A 13,427-nucleotide genomic window follows, 5' to 3' on the forward strand; every position below is an offset into this window, starting at 1 on the left:
TCTTCAGCTGCTCTTTATTTTCTTTTACAAAATTATTCATACTTATTTCAAATAATAATTTTTAACATTGAAGTCTGTTGTCAAAAGTAACTTGCACTTGAAAGAACCTACAAGCTCTTTCTTACAAGTTCTTGCTTACAAGTGCTGGAACCACTGACCAGGCACCCTGCACTGAGATGAAAGCATCAGAAGTCTGAAAAAAGGTGCCAATGCCACAATTCCCAAAGCAGGTTGTATCATTACATTATCACCTGTAGGATTCCACTACCATTAGGCTTTTATTATGCAATAGGCAAACAGTCACAGTCTTGCCAAAGCATTTTGTGGCATAAGAATTCTGAAATACTTAAGAGAATGTGAGTTGAGGGATATCAGTCTTCTTGTTCCAGGTCAATTGTAAAACAAAAGTCTTTTTGCACACATTCATAGGGTGAGCAACAAAATCCCTTATCCCTGCTCAGAACCAAAACTGGACACAGGCGTCTGGCAAGAGAGCAAGAAGCATTAATGCTGGCAAAAGTTCTCTTCTCTTCTCTCTGACAAAACACACTTATTTAACATGTATTTCCTGCTCCTGCAAAGTACACCAAAGAAAAATTAACAAATTAAATAACCACTGAGTATTTGTGCAGTGCAGTAGTTCAGTTTGGATTCAGGAAACACATTAAGTGTCAATTCATAGCCTTTCCATGGAGACCGCTGTCCACTGCATGCATACTTTAAACCAGCAGCTTTATAAACACGAGCATTGAAGCTCTCTGCTATTATTGAAAAACAAAAAAAGCAAAGTGCTGTAACAATAGTACAAGACTTTCAGTTCTCAATTTCAGTTTCAAGAAGACAAGTGTTAAATTCAAAGCAGCTAAAGCAAATGAAGCAAACTTTAAAAAGCACAGTTCACCTCTGAATACAATTACAAGTACAGCACACAGTACTTGTCTTACTTCATGTCTCTTCAAACACAAGGCAAGCTCAGCACATCTTAAAAACATCCTTAATTTAGACAAAAGAAGTTTCTTCCACAGCTAACACTTATTTTTGAAAACTCTCTTCAGAATATGAGAATCGAGGTGTTTCCTTGCAATGACACAGCCTGACAAGTTTTGTTGTGCCCTCAGCTGTGTAACCAAATGACCCCAGGTTCTATGTTGTATTAAAGTCAAAGAGTAACTCAAGGTAATTTTCGCAACCATCCATTTAACCAGCAGTGCCTGAGTCTGCTTTAATTTTACCTGAATTATTCCACAGGTAACACAGCACTAAAGCATGGTTAATTTAGCATAGTAATCTTCAATTAATTCAACCAAATTGTACAGCTTAAATTATTTCATGGTCATTCTCCTGACAGAGATAAATTGATGAATTATTCACCTGACAAAATATCATAATCTTAACATGTGTCACAGTTGATGCACTAAAGGGAACAGTTCACTCCCTATTCACTTCATTGATTGTGGAGTAACACTGTGAATAAAAACTACAGCAAAATGAATCAGATTTTCAATACACAGAGACCTGTTTCAACCAACAGGATTATTGGGATTTAAAAAAAACCCCAAAAAAATAACCAACCCAACCAAACAAAAACACCCCAAAAAAACTACCACCCATAAAAAAAAAGAAATAAATTCAAAAGCAAGTAAGGGATCAACTGCACAATCACCTTCCCAAAATCCACAGTACAGGAAGACTTCTGTAATATTCATAGACTTTTTACTTGGCTAATCTCTGTCTTGCCCTCCTCATGCCTTGCACTTCCCTAGCAAGCAAATGCCACAAATCTGTTATAGATGCTGTAAACAAATAAAATCTGGCAGGAAAGACTTTGATGTCTTATTTAACAAAACTTATTCCTCAGCTTTCATTAAGGAGTTAAAATAGACACTTTAAAGTTCAGAGAGAGAAATAACAGAGTTCTCTTAATCCAGTGATAAATGATAGCTCTTCACATTCCTTCCCCAAAACAAAGCCTTGCACCCAAGTTGACAGGGAGGGATAATTCAATGACAAGGTGCTCAAAGAGGTCCCTCATCTGCCCTTGTCTGATCTACTCAAAGCAGGCTCAGTGATGAGGTCAGACCAGGCTGCTCAGGCTCTGTCCACTCATTTTTATGCAGCTGTACAAGTAAATATTAAAGTATGTTTCTTTCTCCCAGATCACTTACATTCTTTCTGCTTCTTGCTTTCTTAACATATACCTCTCAGAAACTTTTTCACTCTATTTTCTGTCATTAGTCTGTTACAGACTTTGTAACACCCACTCATTGAAACACCAGCCAGAACCAATATGCCCAGAACTAATGACAATTGTGCAAGTATAAAGGTTCATATTCATTCACTTTGAAAAAATTACACCTTAGTCAGTAATGTACTTTGAATTAGTAAGGTACTTGTAGAAATAACAGTAGCTCAAGAGTCAGTTTATGATCCTGTGAAATTCAACACTTGGCTGAGACCAGATAGGACTGCAGCACAAAACCCATCAGCACAAAGCACTCTTGCTTTGGAAACATAAAAATTTAATGCATTCCAAGCATACATTTGGTTCTGGATGGATGTCCAGCCTTTTAGCTGAAATATGTGTCTATAAACAGTAACATGTTCATTTCTATCTGACTGGAATGCTTCCAGAAGAAATTAAGAATGATTGTTTCAAGAATAGCATTTGGATTTAGGCTGGCTCCAATAATGAGAATTCAGGATGCTTTAAAGCAAACAGTTATTAAACAATATGAACATGGCAGAAATAAAATCATTCAGAGCTCAAAGCCTGCATATTCATACCCTGCAATATTAGTACTACATATAAATATTTAGGAGGACTTTTATCAAATTGTCTATGCCCTCAAAACATTTTAATATATTTATTTAATATATATTTGTCCACCTTGGAGTGTAACAGATACCTTCTTAATTTAACCTATTTTTTTCCTTCACCCTGGTACAGTAAAAAAAGTAAACAAGCCAAAGCAATTGTGGCATATGCTTCGTTTGATACATGTGGGTGGAAAGGGAGAAATCAGATTGTGCCAACTGGAAAAGGACAGTACCAGCTGGGAAAGCAGCATTGCTCTCATGCTGATAAGGAAACAGCACCAAACAGAGGAAAGAGAATTACAGCTAAAGGTCAACCTCCCTTTCCTTTAAAAGATATTCAAAGAGTCGGTTTTGTCTCTGCTTTTTAAGTATTCAGAACAAATTTAGAACTTTTTTTAGAAACACTGCAAAACACACTTATCTTCTACACACTGCTAAAAGACTTTGTTCATCAATACTGCAACAAATCTAGGCATTTCATAAATAAACTAATTTTTACTCATAAGTAAAAAGCAACATTCAATTGTCACCTGTTTTGTCTTTCAATATTTTGTAGCTCCCTGTGGTCCCTTTTCAGGTGTTTGGTCAAAGATGTAAAGTATTCCTTCAACAAATTCTGGAAGGGCTGTTGTTTCTCTGGGCTAATTATCTCACTAGGAGGAAAGCTCAAGTTAAACTTCTCTGCAACAGTTTTTACCTTCCTTGGTACCAAACCAGCAATGTCATCTCCACAGTGCCGACAAAAGCTGATAACCACAGAAACATGAGTGTGGGATTCTCGATCAGCGTTAATAATATTTTTAAGCTGCTCATAGATTAAAGACAAACCTTCCTTGTCAGTGAAAATCCCAACTATTGTCAATTCTGCAATGAAACGCAAATCAGTTCTCAACTTGGTAATGTTGGGAGTCTTCTCTTCTTTCCTTGCTTCAAAATGTTTTTTCCAAGCCTGAAGTAACGAAGGAGCAAAATCAGCGTATCGCTGGTGAAAGAGGGAACACAAGTGCACAGCGCAGTTCACGTCTGATATTTTCAGTTTGGCCTCCACAATAGAAGCTACTGCTTCTGCAATGTATTTGCTTAAATTCAGGCTATTAAAGTCATGGGACAACGAGTCCCTTTGTTGCTCTGTAATGGTTTTTAGCTTCTTAACAAAAGCCGTGTTCTTCTTCAGACTGGAGTCCAGTCTGCTGAAGAAGTTTTCCTCCGGACGACTCTCCGGTGCGTTCTGGTTTTTGCTGCGGAGCTCTTTTCTTGCCTGATGGCGCTCCCAAGCCTCCTGATGGAGCTGATGTGCTTCCTCCTTCTCCCTGTGCGACATAAAAATCAGTCATTTTTGTTATGGAGACTTAATCTCAAAGTATCAGTTCAAAGGAAAAAAGGTCACAGTTGGAAAAGCTTCAGGAGTTCTAACACAATTTCACCTTACTCTCTTATTTAATATCTACTAAGCTAATCCTAGAAAGCTAAAGCATTTCTGCTTCAGAAACTGTTTAACTTTTGTGTTGCAAAGGGCAACTACTACTTGTTACAAAACAAAATTTCTCAAACATTTCTATGCAGAACATATTAATCCCAACAGACTTCAAAAATATTAACATGAAACTCCATTTACTACAGATTAAGTTCTCACAGAAGAGGAAACAGCCTTTCAAAAGGTTACTGCATTACACATTTAAGGAGAATCTTTTATTGCCAGAATACTAAAATTACACAGAAAATTTGGATTAGATGAACTATATCTGTACCAGATATAATTTGGCTATGACATTCCCTCAATCTTAAAAGTGAAATATTTCAGACCCATAAAGATGCCACCTTCAACACTGTACTACGGTTGGATAACATAATAAGGAACGTGGTCTTGGTAATATCACATATTAAACTGCCAGGTTACATTCTGAGTTTGCCATCCAGTTATCAGTTGTCTGTGACTGATTAAAAGTCATTTCTCAGATCAGATTTGCTCCTGTTATGTATGATCTGTAGACCTGTTAAGTCTGTATTCCCAATTTTTGGACAGTAACACTTCACCTCAAATGCATCTGTGCTTCTTTATTGTTCAGGTTTGGGCTGGGACAGAATTAATTTTCTTCAGAGCATCCTGTATGGGGCTATGCTTTGGATTTGTGCTGGAATCAGTGCAGATAACACAGGGGTGTTTTCACTATTGCTGGGATGGGCTTACACATGGTCAAGGCCTTTTCTGCTCCACACCCCACCCCAGCAAGGAGGAGCCTGGGGTGCACAAGGAGATGGGAGGGGACACAGCCAGGACAGCTGACCCCAGCTGACCCCAGGGATATCCCAGTTCATATGACATCATGGCCAACACATAAATCTGGGGGAAAAAGGAAGGGGAGAGATGATAGGAGTGATGGTGCTTGTTTTCCCAAGTCACTGTTAACATTTGATGGAGCCCTGCTGTCCTGGGGATTGCTGGGAAGTGGGGAATGAATTCCTTGTTCTGGTTTGCTTGCCTGCACAGCTTTTGCTTTACCCATTGAACTGTCTTTATGTCAACCCAAGAGACTTCTCACTTTTACTCTTCTGATTCTCTTCCCCATCCTGTCGAGGGTAGGGAGTGGCTGTGTGGGGCTGATGCCAGCTGGGGTTAAATCACAACATTTGCTCAAGCACAATTGTGCTCTCCATGGTCATCACATGCAGAACACTATCAAACCCCCACAACAGAGACCAAAGTAACAGAGGTTACAAGTGAAAACTCAAAACCTCTTAGAAGTCATAAAGCACAATCAGACAGGCATGTAAAATTTATAACACTACATGCAACCTATTAAAAGTAACTCCAACACTTCATCTTTTATAACTCTGACCATAATCCTGATAACAGAACTCCAGCATCTGGCCCAATTAAACCTTTAAAAGGTAACTTACTTCAGTTGAGCAGCTTCTTCTTCTTGTTTCTTTTTCTCTTCCTCCTCTTGTTTCTTTTTCTCCTCTTCTTCAAGTTTCTTTTTTTCTTCTTCTTCTTTCTTCTTTTGCTCCTCTTCTGCCTTTACTTTATCCTCTTCTTTTTTCTTCCGCTCCTTGTCTTCCTTCTTTCTTTTATCCTCTTCCATTTTTTTCTTTTTATCTTCAGGAACCTTTAAAGTCTCTCTCTTCATACCAACCTTCACATCTTCTTTCGGCTTCTCCCTGGTGCTCACTGGTCGCCTTTCACTAAATTCTTTTTCTTTATTATTTAACTGAGATTCTTTTTCTTCCATATTTGCTGGCTTTTTGCGCTCAGCTGGCATTGTGTTACCCAGGCAGACCTGCAGAACCACAGGAAAACAAGTACTTTTAAGTTGCTGTTGGTATTTTAGTCATTTTTCACAGCCCACCCATATTCACTTAACTCACAAACGCGTGACTCATCAGAATAATAGTTTATGTTTTCTTGAACTAAGGAATGGACCCGACAAGTAAAACCTAATCATTTTGTAAGCATGTTGTTCTGCAAAGTTGTCTTCAGCACAAACTGTGAAATAAAAACACCTTGAAGTTTCTACAACCCAAGGAATTTAAGATCTTGAACATAAACAAGTCCATCTGAAAGAAAAATAATTCAAGACTGATGAAAACAAAGTACCCCAAACTTAAGAAAAGTACATGCTTGAAACATCAGCGTGCATCCGCACCTCACCGACCTTTCCACTCATCTCCCAAGAACACTCCCCCTTCCACTACTTAGGATCATAGGATAATGCAGGTTAGATGGGACATTAAGTAATTCATCCTCCTGCTCAAAGCAGGGCCAGTAATGAGTTCAGACAAGACTGCCCCAGCCCTGAGAAGCGTCAAGGAAAGAAACTGCACAACTCCTCTGGCCAACCTGCTCCAATGCTGGATTATCCTCACTGTGAAAAGGCATCAGCTTGCTTCCTTCTTTCCTCACCCCTCCCCAGATGTCCCCAGAATCTCCAGCACTCAGCACAAGTAGCAGCTGAAGAGCGAGCAGTGCTGACTAAGCTGGATGCACAAACCTCCCTGCCAGCAGAGCAAACGGAAATAATATCAGAAAGGCTGCAATTACCAAGATTTATCAAAGGCTACAATTTCTCTCTACTTCTACTCAACCAACATTTTTGTAAGAGCTTTAGCGTCTTTAGGGTTTCCAGCCCTCCAAGCTTTGGTTTCATTTGGCTAAGGGCACAAAAGGTAACATATATTGAACACAAAAGGGTAAAATCACAGGACAATTTTGATTAGGAGGAAACTGTGATGAGCACCTAGTTCAGATCCCTGCTCCAAGCAGATCGGAGGCTTGGCTAAGGCTTTAGTATCTCCAGGAACAGAGAAGCAGTGGGTCTCTCTGGGCACACAGAGAAAAAGTTTTCCCTGATACCAACCTGGAAATTGCCATGCCCCATACTGTGTTTGTTTCTTTTCGTCCTATCCCTGCAGAGCTTGGGGGAGAAACCAGCTTCATCCTCACTATGCTCTCCCATTAGCTTGTTTTAACACAGTAATAAGATTTCCTCCTCTCTTTTTACAGATCAAGAACCCAGTTATCTCTGTTTCTCTCTAGATATCATGTTCTCCAGCCTCCCTGTGATCTTGGTGATCTTCCAACAGACTTATTTCAGTGTGTCAATGCCTTTGTTGGGAACAGAGAACCCACACCTGAGCAGAGGGGGAAGACTCACCTTCAGCCTTACAGTTGACCCCTGGTACTACAGCCCAGAATGCAGGGGCATTCTGCTGACTCATGGCAGGGTCAGGTGGGCCAGGCAGGACCACAAGAGGCAATTACAATCACCTAGGCTTTTACCTCAGGCTAAATTAATTTCTTAACACCAAAAATAATTTTCGCACGCTTACATGCTTCAAGTTAAATACATGCATAGGTGGGACTGACAGGACACCATTGCATGTGATGCCTTTTGAAGAGCCATCACTTTGTTTTCATTAGAAACACCAGTTTGATTCCCAGTAGCCACCCCTACTTTGGCCTTTCTAACATTTTACTTTGGATTATGAAAACATCCTAGATTTACCAATTCCCTGCATCTACTCAGAGTGGATAATGAGACACCTGCATTCCAATCTAATGTAGAGTGCTTCTGGTACTAATTTTAACTATTCTGAAATATGTTTATAAATAAAAGTTCACAATAAAGAAGACATGTTTCTTAAGAAGCATTGCACATTCCCTCTGCCATCTCCCAAACAATAAAATGACATTTATATACTGTCTATCCCACCCAGATGAAACTGTATTACAATATATAAGGCGCTCATCCAGAGCTTCTGAAGAGAAAATGGTCTGCAAAAATTTACAGTATCAGTGTTCACACCTGGGCAGTGACAACTTACCAATGGGGAACTTACTCATGACTTGGCCTCTGGCAGCAACTGGCAACAGCACCAATGGGGAAATGTCTCTGACACTGACTTATGGAAATCAAATCAGCATTGCTTAAACCAGCAGCAGCACATTTGACTACCTAATGCATGTCTACAACTATAAAATTTCAAATCTCATGATCTCAGGAAGTACTTGAATTCCAAAAACTCTGATCTTAAAACAGTATTATTATGAAATCAGTACTTAACCAAAGAGGGAAGGGGTTGCCTATGTTTAGAGAAATGCTGGAACAGCATGTCACAATTCCAATACTCTGAACAAAATATCCAGCTATACAAGTAACTTTTAACAACAAGGTCATTTATCCTCTTTCTAAATTTAGGAACTCAGAATTCTGTTTTAAAGATGTATCTGATGCTTCCTCCTATAAAAGCAAACCTGATGAGATAAAAAGAAAAGGGATGGAGCATAATTGGGCATGTTATGGTTTTGACCACAAGGCAGTATTATCCACTTTTTCCCAGTTAACACTGGAATCAAAAAAAAACCCAAAAAATCTCGTTTTACAGTAGGATTCTGTTCTGTATCCCAGAACAGGTGTGTTGCAATACTTCTCACTACCTACGGCGTGTACAGCTCCTTATCTCCCAAACCTTTCCGATGGCTCTGCCAGCTCGTTAGCGCCGACACCAAACGCCCGAGGGCAGCAGGAGGCGGCGCTGCCGCTGCCCCCGAGCTACAGCCGGGCTGATCCAGCGCGGGGCTCCAGCCAGGCGGAGCTCCCAGCCGGCACGGAGCCCCCGAGACAGGCAGAGGGCAGCTGTCCCACAAGCAACTTTCCCAAAAGCTGTGGGAAGCAGGGAAAAACGGACACAGACAGCTGGCTCACCTGGGCCTCATTTCCATAGGAAACAAGGCTGAAGATGGCATGGAAACATTAAGAGAAACTTTATTCTATTTAATATCTCGCATTTACATTAATGTACTGATGAAAAGGCATAATAGTGACGTGAACTCCATAGGCCAACAGACAGGACAAACCAGCACTCACACCAGAAAATTAGGAAGGACAGAGAAAACAGAGACAAGACAAACATCCCTGTGCCTCTGGACTCCTGGCAGCCCATTTCTACAGTGACACTTACATGCTTTAACACTCCTTCTTCTCAGTTTCAGCACCTGCAGACAACATGTTTTTAGAGGGAACTATTTTCCTTAATTTTTCAATATTTGATGTACAGTGACTCATTCACAGATAAGTAAATTTTTATTATCTTTTTATTGTAAAGTTTCTACTTTTTTAACAATAATCTTGGAATTTGAAAGAATGGGACTGGGTTCATGATACTCTGAGCTCAGAGACTTAAGAAATAGTTTTGAAATACAGAAGTAGTTTTTAAGAAAAACCATCTATGTTATTTACTCTTGAGGAAAGCAGAGAGTAATATAAGGTACTCAGCATCATGAATCTACTCACAATTCAGAATAAAAGAATAAACAGCAACACCTTGGCCATCAAAGCAATACTCTCAAGTCAATAAAAACAGTCTATTCTCAAAGCCTGAAGTAATATGATCCAGAATCCCTATCCCTGCAAACACAAGTATGAGAGAAGGAAATATGGTTCTATTAAACTAAACATAACGAAAATTTTCACTAGAAATTAGATGGATTACATAAATAGTCATTTCTGCAGTTACTCTATTACAAAAGAGATAAGGGAGATAACAAATGTAGGCAAGATGTCCCACCTCTGACTGGCTGAAAAATCTCAAAGAGCAACAAACTTCTCCATCACTAGTTATCACACCACTACAAGGTTGTAGATTTCAAAAACTGAAATTCAGTTAATGCAAGGGAAGGTGCATAAGAAAAACACCCAGGTCAGTGAGGTGAAAATAAACTTACAGGTTTTGGAAAATATAACACAGCACACAGGAAAAAAAAACAAACTGTAGTGCAGAGAGAGAGAGGAGTCCCCCACACAGCTGGCAGGCAAGGTTCACAGAATCACAGAATATCCTGACTTGGAAAGGACCCACAAGGATCATCAAATTCCAACTACTGTCACTGCACAGGACACCCCAAGAGTCACACCATGTACCTGAGAACATTTTCCAAACACTTCTGCAGTTCTGACAGCTTCGGTGCTGTGACCACTGCCCTGGGGAGCCTGTTCCAGTGCCCAGCCACCCTCTGGGTGAAGAACCTTTTCCTGATATCCCACCTAAACCTCCCCTGACACAACTTCAGGCCACTGACACACCTTCTGGCCGGCCTGCTGAACAGCCGGGCACTTTTACTTTCGCTTCTATACCTCTCGGAGAGAATGTTTTGCTGCCAAACTTGCAGGAATGCGCTTTCCACCGTGAAACAGAGGCCTAGAGACAAGGCACTAAGTACAAAAAGACTCCTTGGCTACCACCCCAATCCCTGCTCTCAGCTCTCCCGCAGCCCGGGCCCTTTCCCGGATGGGACCAGCAGCTCGGTAACAGCAGCTTCCGGTTCTCTCCGGCCTCCCTCTCCCAGAGCTCTCAGGCACCGCCACCCGAGCCTCCCCTACTCCGAGCCCCACGGCCCCTCCGCCTCCGGAACCCCCCTTCCCGTGCCTCCCCGCCAGGCCCTGTGCCCTCCTCCCCCCGTCCCCGAGACCCCTTCCTCACACACGCCCCGGCACCGCCCTCCCGTCCCGTCGGTGCCCGCGGTACCTGTGCCCGGTGCCGACATGGGCCCGCCCGGCGCCGCCGCCGCCGCCTCCTCCTCCTCCGCCCCTCCGAGGCCCCCGAGCGCTTCTCCCCTCACGGCGGCCGGGCCGCCTCCGCGCTGCCTGACCCACGGCGCTGCCCCGACCCAGCCCGCCGCGCCCGCCCCGCCACGCCCGGGCGCGAAGGGAGGAGCGGCGCCGCTTCACGGCGGCAGAGCCGCGGCTGCGGGCGGCGCGGAGCGGCGCTTCCCGAGGGGCGGGGGTTAGGCAGCGCGGAGGGCAGCCCCGCGCGGGGTCCTGGCGGCGGACGGGTTACCGGGAGCGCGGAGGCGGAACGGGGAAGAGGAACGGGAACGAGAGTGGGAATGGAAGAGGAAAAGTGTTCGGCCCCGCGTCCCTCGCGGCGGCGGGAAAGGGGAAAATAGCTTCCGAATGTCACTTCCTTGGTGGCCTCAGCGCACGACTCGGCTTATGGGGCGGCGTGACGTCACTGCGGTGACGTGTCTGTGCCCGCCGGGCGTCACGGCAGCCGTCATGCCGCGGGTGGGGCCCTCCGGTGTCACCGTGATAAAACATTGGCGCGACAGCGTCTGAACACCAAATTACTGCCTCGGGGTGGTTTCTCGGGCGTCCATCGCTGTGCCCAGTTCTGGGCTCCCCCGCACAAGGGACACGGGGAGCTGCTGCTGAGGGTCCAGCGGAGCCGCAGGGGTGAGGAGGCCTCTGGAGCTTCTCTCCTGTGAGGAGACTGCGGGAGCTGGGCCTGGGCAGCCTGGAGAAGAGAAGACTGAGAGGGCATTTCATGAATGCCAGTAAATGTCTCCAAGGCAGGTGCCAAGAGGTGCTTTGCTCATCACAGTGGTGCTGAGTGACAGAGCAATGGCCATAAAATGTAACATAACAAAGAGATTTCACCTCCAATGAGGAAGAACTTTACATTGAGGATTGCAATGGGACAGGCTGCTCTCAGAGGCTCCCTCTGGAGACATTCACGACCCACCTGGATGTGTTCCCGTGTCACCTGCTCCAGGTGACCCTGCCTTGGCAGGGGGGTTGGACTGGATGATCTCCAGAGGTCCCTTCCAAACCCATCCATTCTGTGATTCTGTCATTATTTCCTAGTCTAAATTTGGTCTCTCTGCCCTCTAGTCCAGTCACTGTCCCCACCTGCACATCTGAGGATATTTTACAGTGGTGAATTTGGTGGAACTCCCAGATTTGTTGGAAAGGCTCTCTGCCTGCAGTTCTGGGCACAGTATCACCTCTTGGGCAACTCTGGAGCTGCCTAAGCTGGAAAAAGCTGGCACAGCCCAGAGCTGCAGAGTGAGAATCTGGTGTTTATTTTACATTTTGAATCCAGGTTCTGACAGAAATGTTTAGGTTGGGAAAGCCTTTACACTCTGGGCTTGGAACGACCCTTCAGCAATATTGGACTTTGACAGCAGGCACAGGCCTGGGTGTATTTGCAGACATATCTAAAAATCTCTTTCTGGACAAGGTTGAAAGGATGGAGTCGTGCTTGTTATTGACACAGATCATGCACATGTTCCTGCTCACAAAAATCTCATTTGCTTGCCAAAATATCTTAAACTACCAAGCTGATTAAACTGATTCACTGGAGTGGAGAAGATCCATGGCAGAACATAGTAAAAAGTGGGTGAAAATAAAGTGCCAAGTGTTGGCACTTTATTTTCCAGAGGCACCAATCCTTTGGCCTGTCAGTGGGTGCCTTTGGATTACTCTTTTTAGGGGGAATTGGGTTATACTTGGGTTAAGTATCAGTGGCATTACATCAAGAGATGTTGGCTTATTTTCTTCCGAAGCACGATGTTGCTGTCCTTTCCAACATGAACAAAAAGCACAATCACTACAGTTTTGAAAGGAAAGCAAAATCTCCTTTGGTGTTTATACCACACTCCCACATCTACAATTTTGTTGGAGCTCTCTCTTGTAAAGGCCATGCAAGCAAACTTCAGAAAACTTTTCCTTCTAAAGTTTCATTTGTGCACATACTAATCCAGCTTTTGTACTGATTTACCAAAACCAAAACCAGGTAGCTGATGTTTCATAAATCTCAGACATAAAGCATGTATTTTTTTTTTAATTCCTGAAGCTCTTCTTCCCAAATTTTTTATATATTTCCTCAATTACTGGCACCAAACATGCACACAGTATTTAAATTGTGCCAAATACTGGCCTAATGTAGAATCTGTAGGTGTCCTCTATATTTCCTTGCAGCCAAATCCAGCAAATTATCTTCTTTTCCAAGTGAGTGGATATTCACATAATTTTTTTAGACCCACCTGCTTTTTTCTCATGATTTTTGGAGATTATTTATAGCCACTGTTTCCTGGAAAGGAGCTACATTTTAGTGCACATACTCTTTGAATATGTGCAAGCTTTCACCTCATCCTGTTAAAATAAGTTGTGTTTGCTTATCTACATCTTGACTCTCAGATTCAAGGTAACCTCACCACTTACCTCCAGCTGACAAACTTCATCAGCACTCAAGCTTTTCTGGGTTGATCTAACTACTAAAGTAGCAAGGGGGATAATTCCTTTAGAAATATTCCCAGTGCTGCTGATTTTCTA

The 13,427-nt window shown here is 42.9% G+C and overlaps 1 protein-coding gene across 2 annotated transcripts in view; it reads right to left on the minus strand.

Moving 5' to 3' along the window:
• Window positions 1-11,315, minus strand: part of UPF2 (UPF2 regulator of nonsense mediated mRNA decay) — a 52,238-nt gene extending 40,923 nt beyond the window's left edge. Inside the window, exons 1-3 of one of the 2 annotated variants that reach the window (XM_041483713.1) lie at window positions 10,840-11,315; window positions 5,716-6,095; window positions 3,348-4,127 (exon numbers count right to left, since the gene is read on the minus strand). In XM_041483713.1, coding sequence (XP_041339647.1) covers window positions 3,348-4,127; window positions 5,716-6,077 — 1,142 coding nt within the window. In that variant the 5' untranslated portion in view covers window positions 6,078-6,095; window positions 10,840-11,315. Of the gene's footprint in view, window positions 1-3,347; window positions 4,128-5,715; window positions 6,096-10,397; window positions 10,624-10,839 lie in introns of those variants that run through there. The other variant, XM_041483714.1, reaches the window with a different exon arrangement.
• Between the last annotated feature and the right edge of the window lie 2,112 nt (window positions 11,316-13,427).

This window comes from Pyrgilauda ruficollis, unplaced genomic scaffold, assembly GCF_017590135.1.
Source record: "Pyrgilauda ruficollis isolate IOZ18807 unplaced genomic scaffold, ASM1759013v1 scaffold61, whole genome shotgun sequence".
In the NCBI taxonomy this organism is placed as follows: domain Eukaryota; kingdom Metazoa; phylum Chordata; class Aves; order Passeriformes; family Passeridae; genus Pyrgilauda; species Pyrgilauda ruficollis.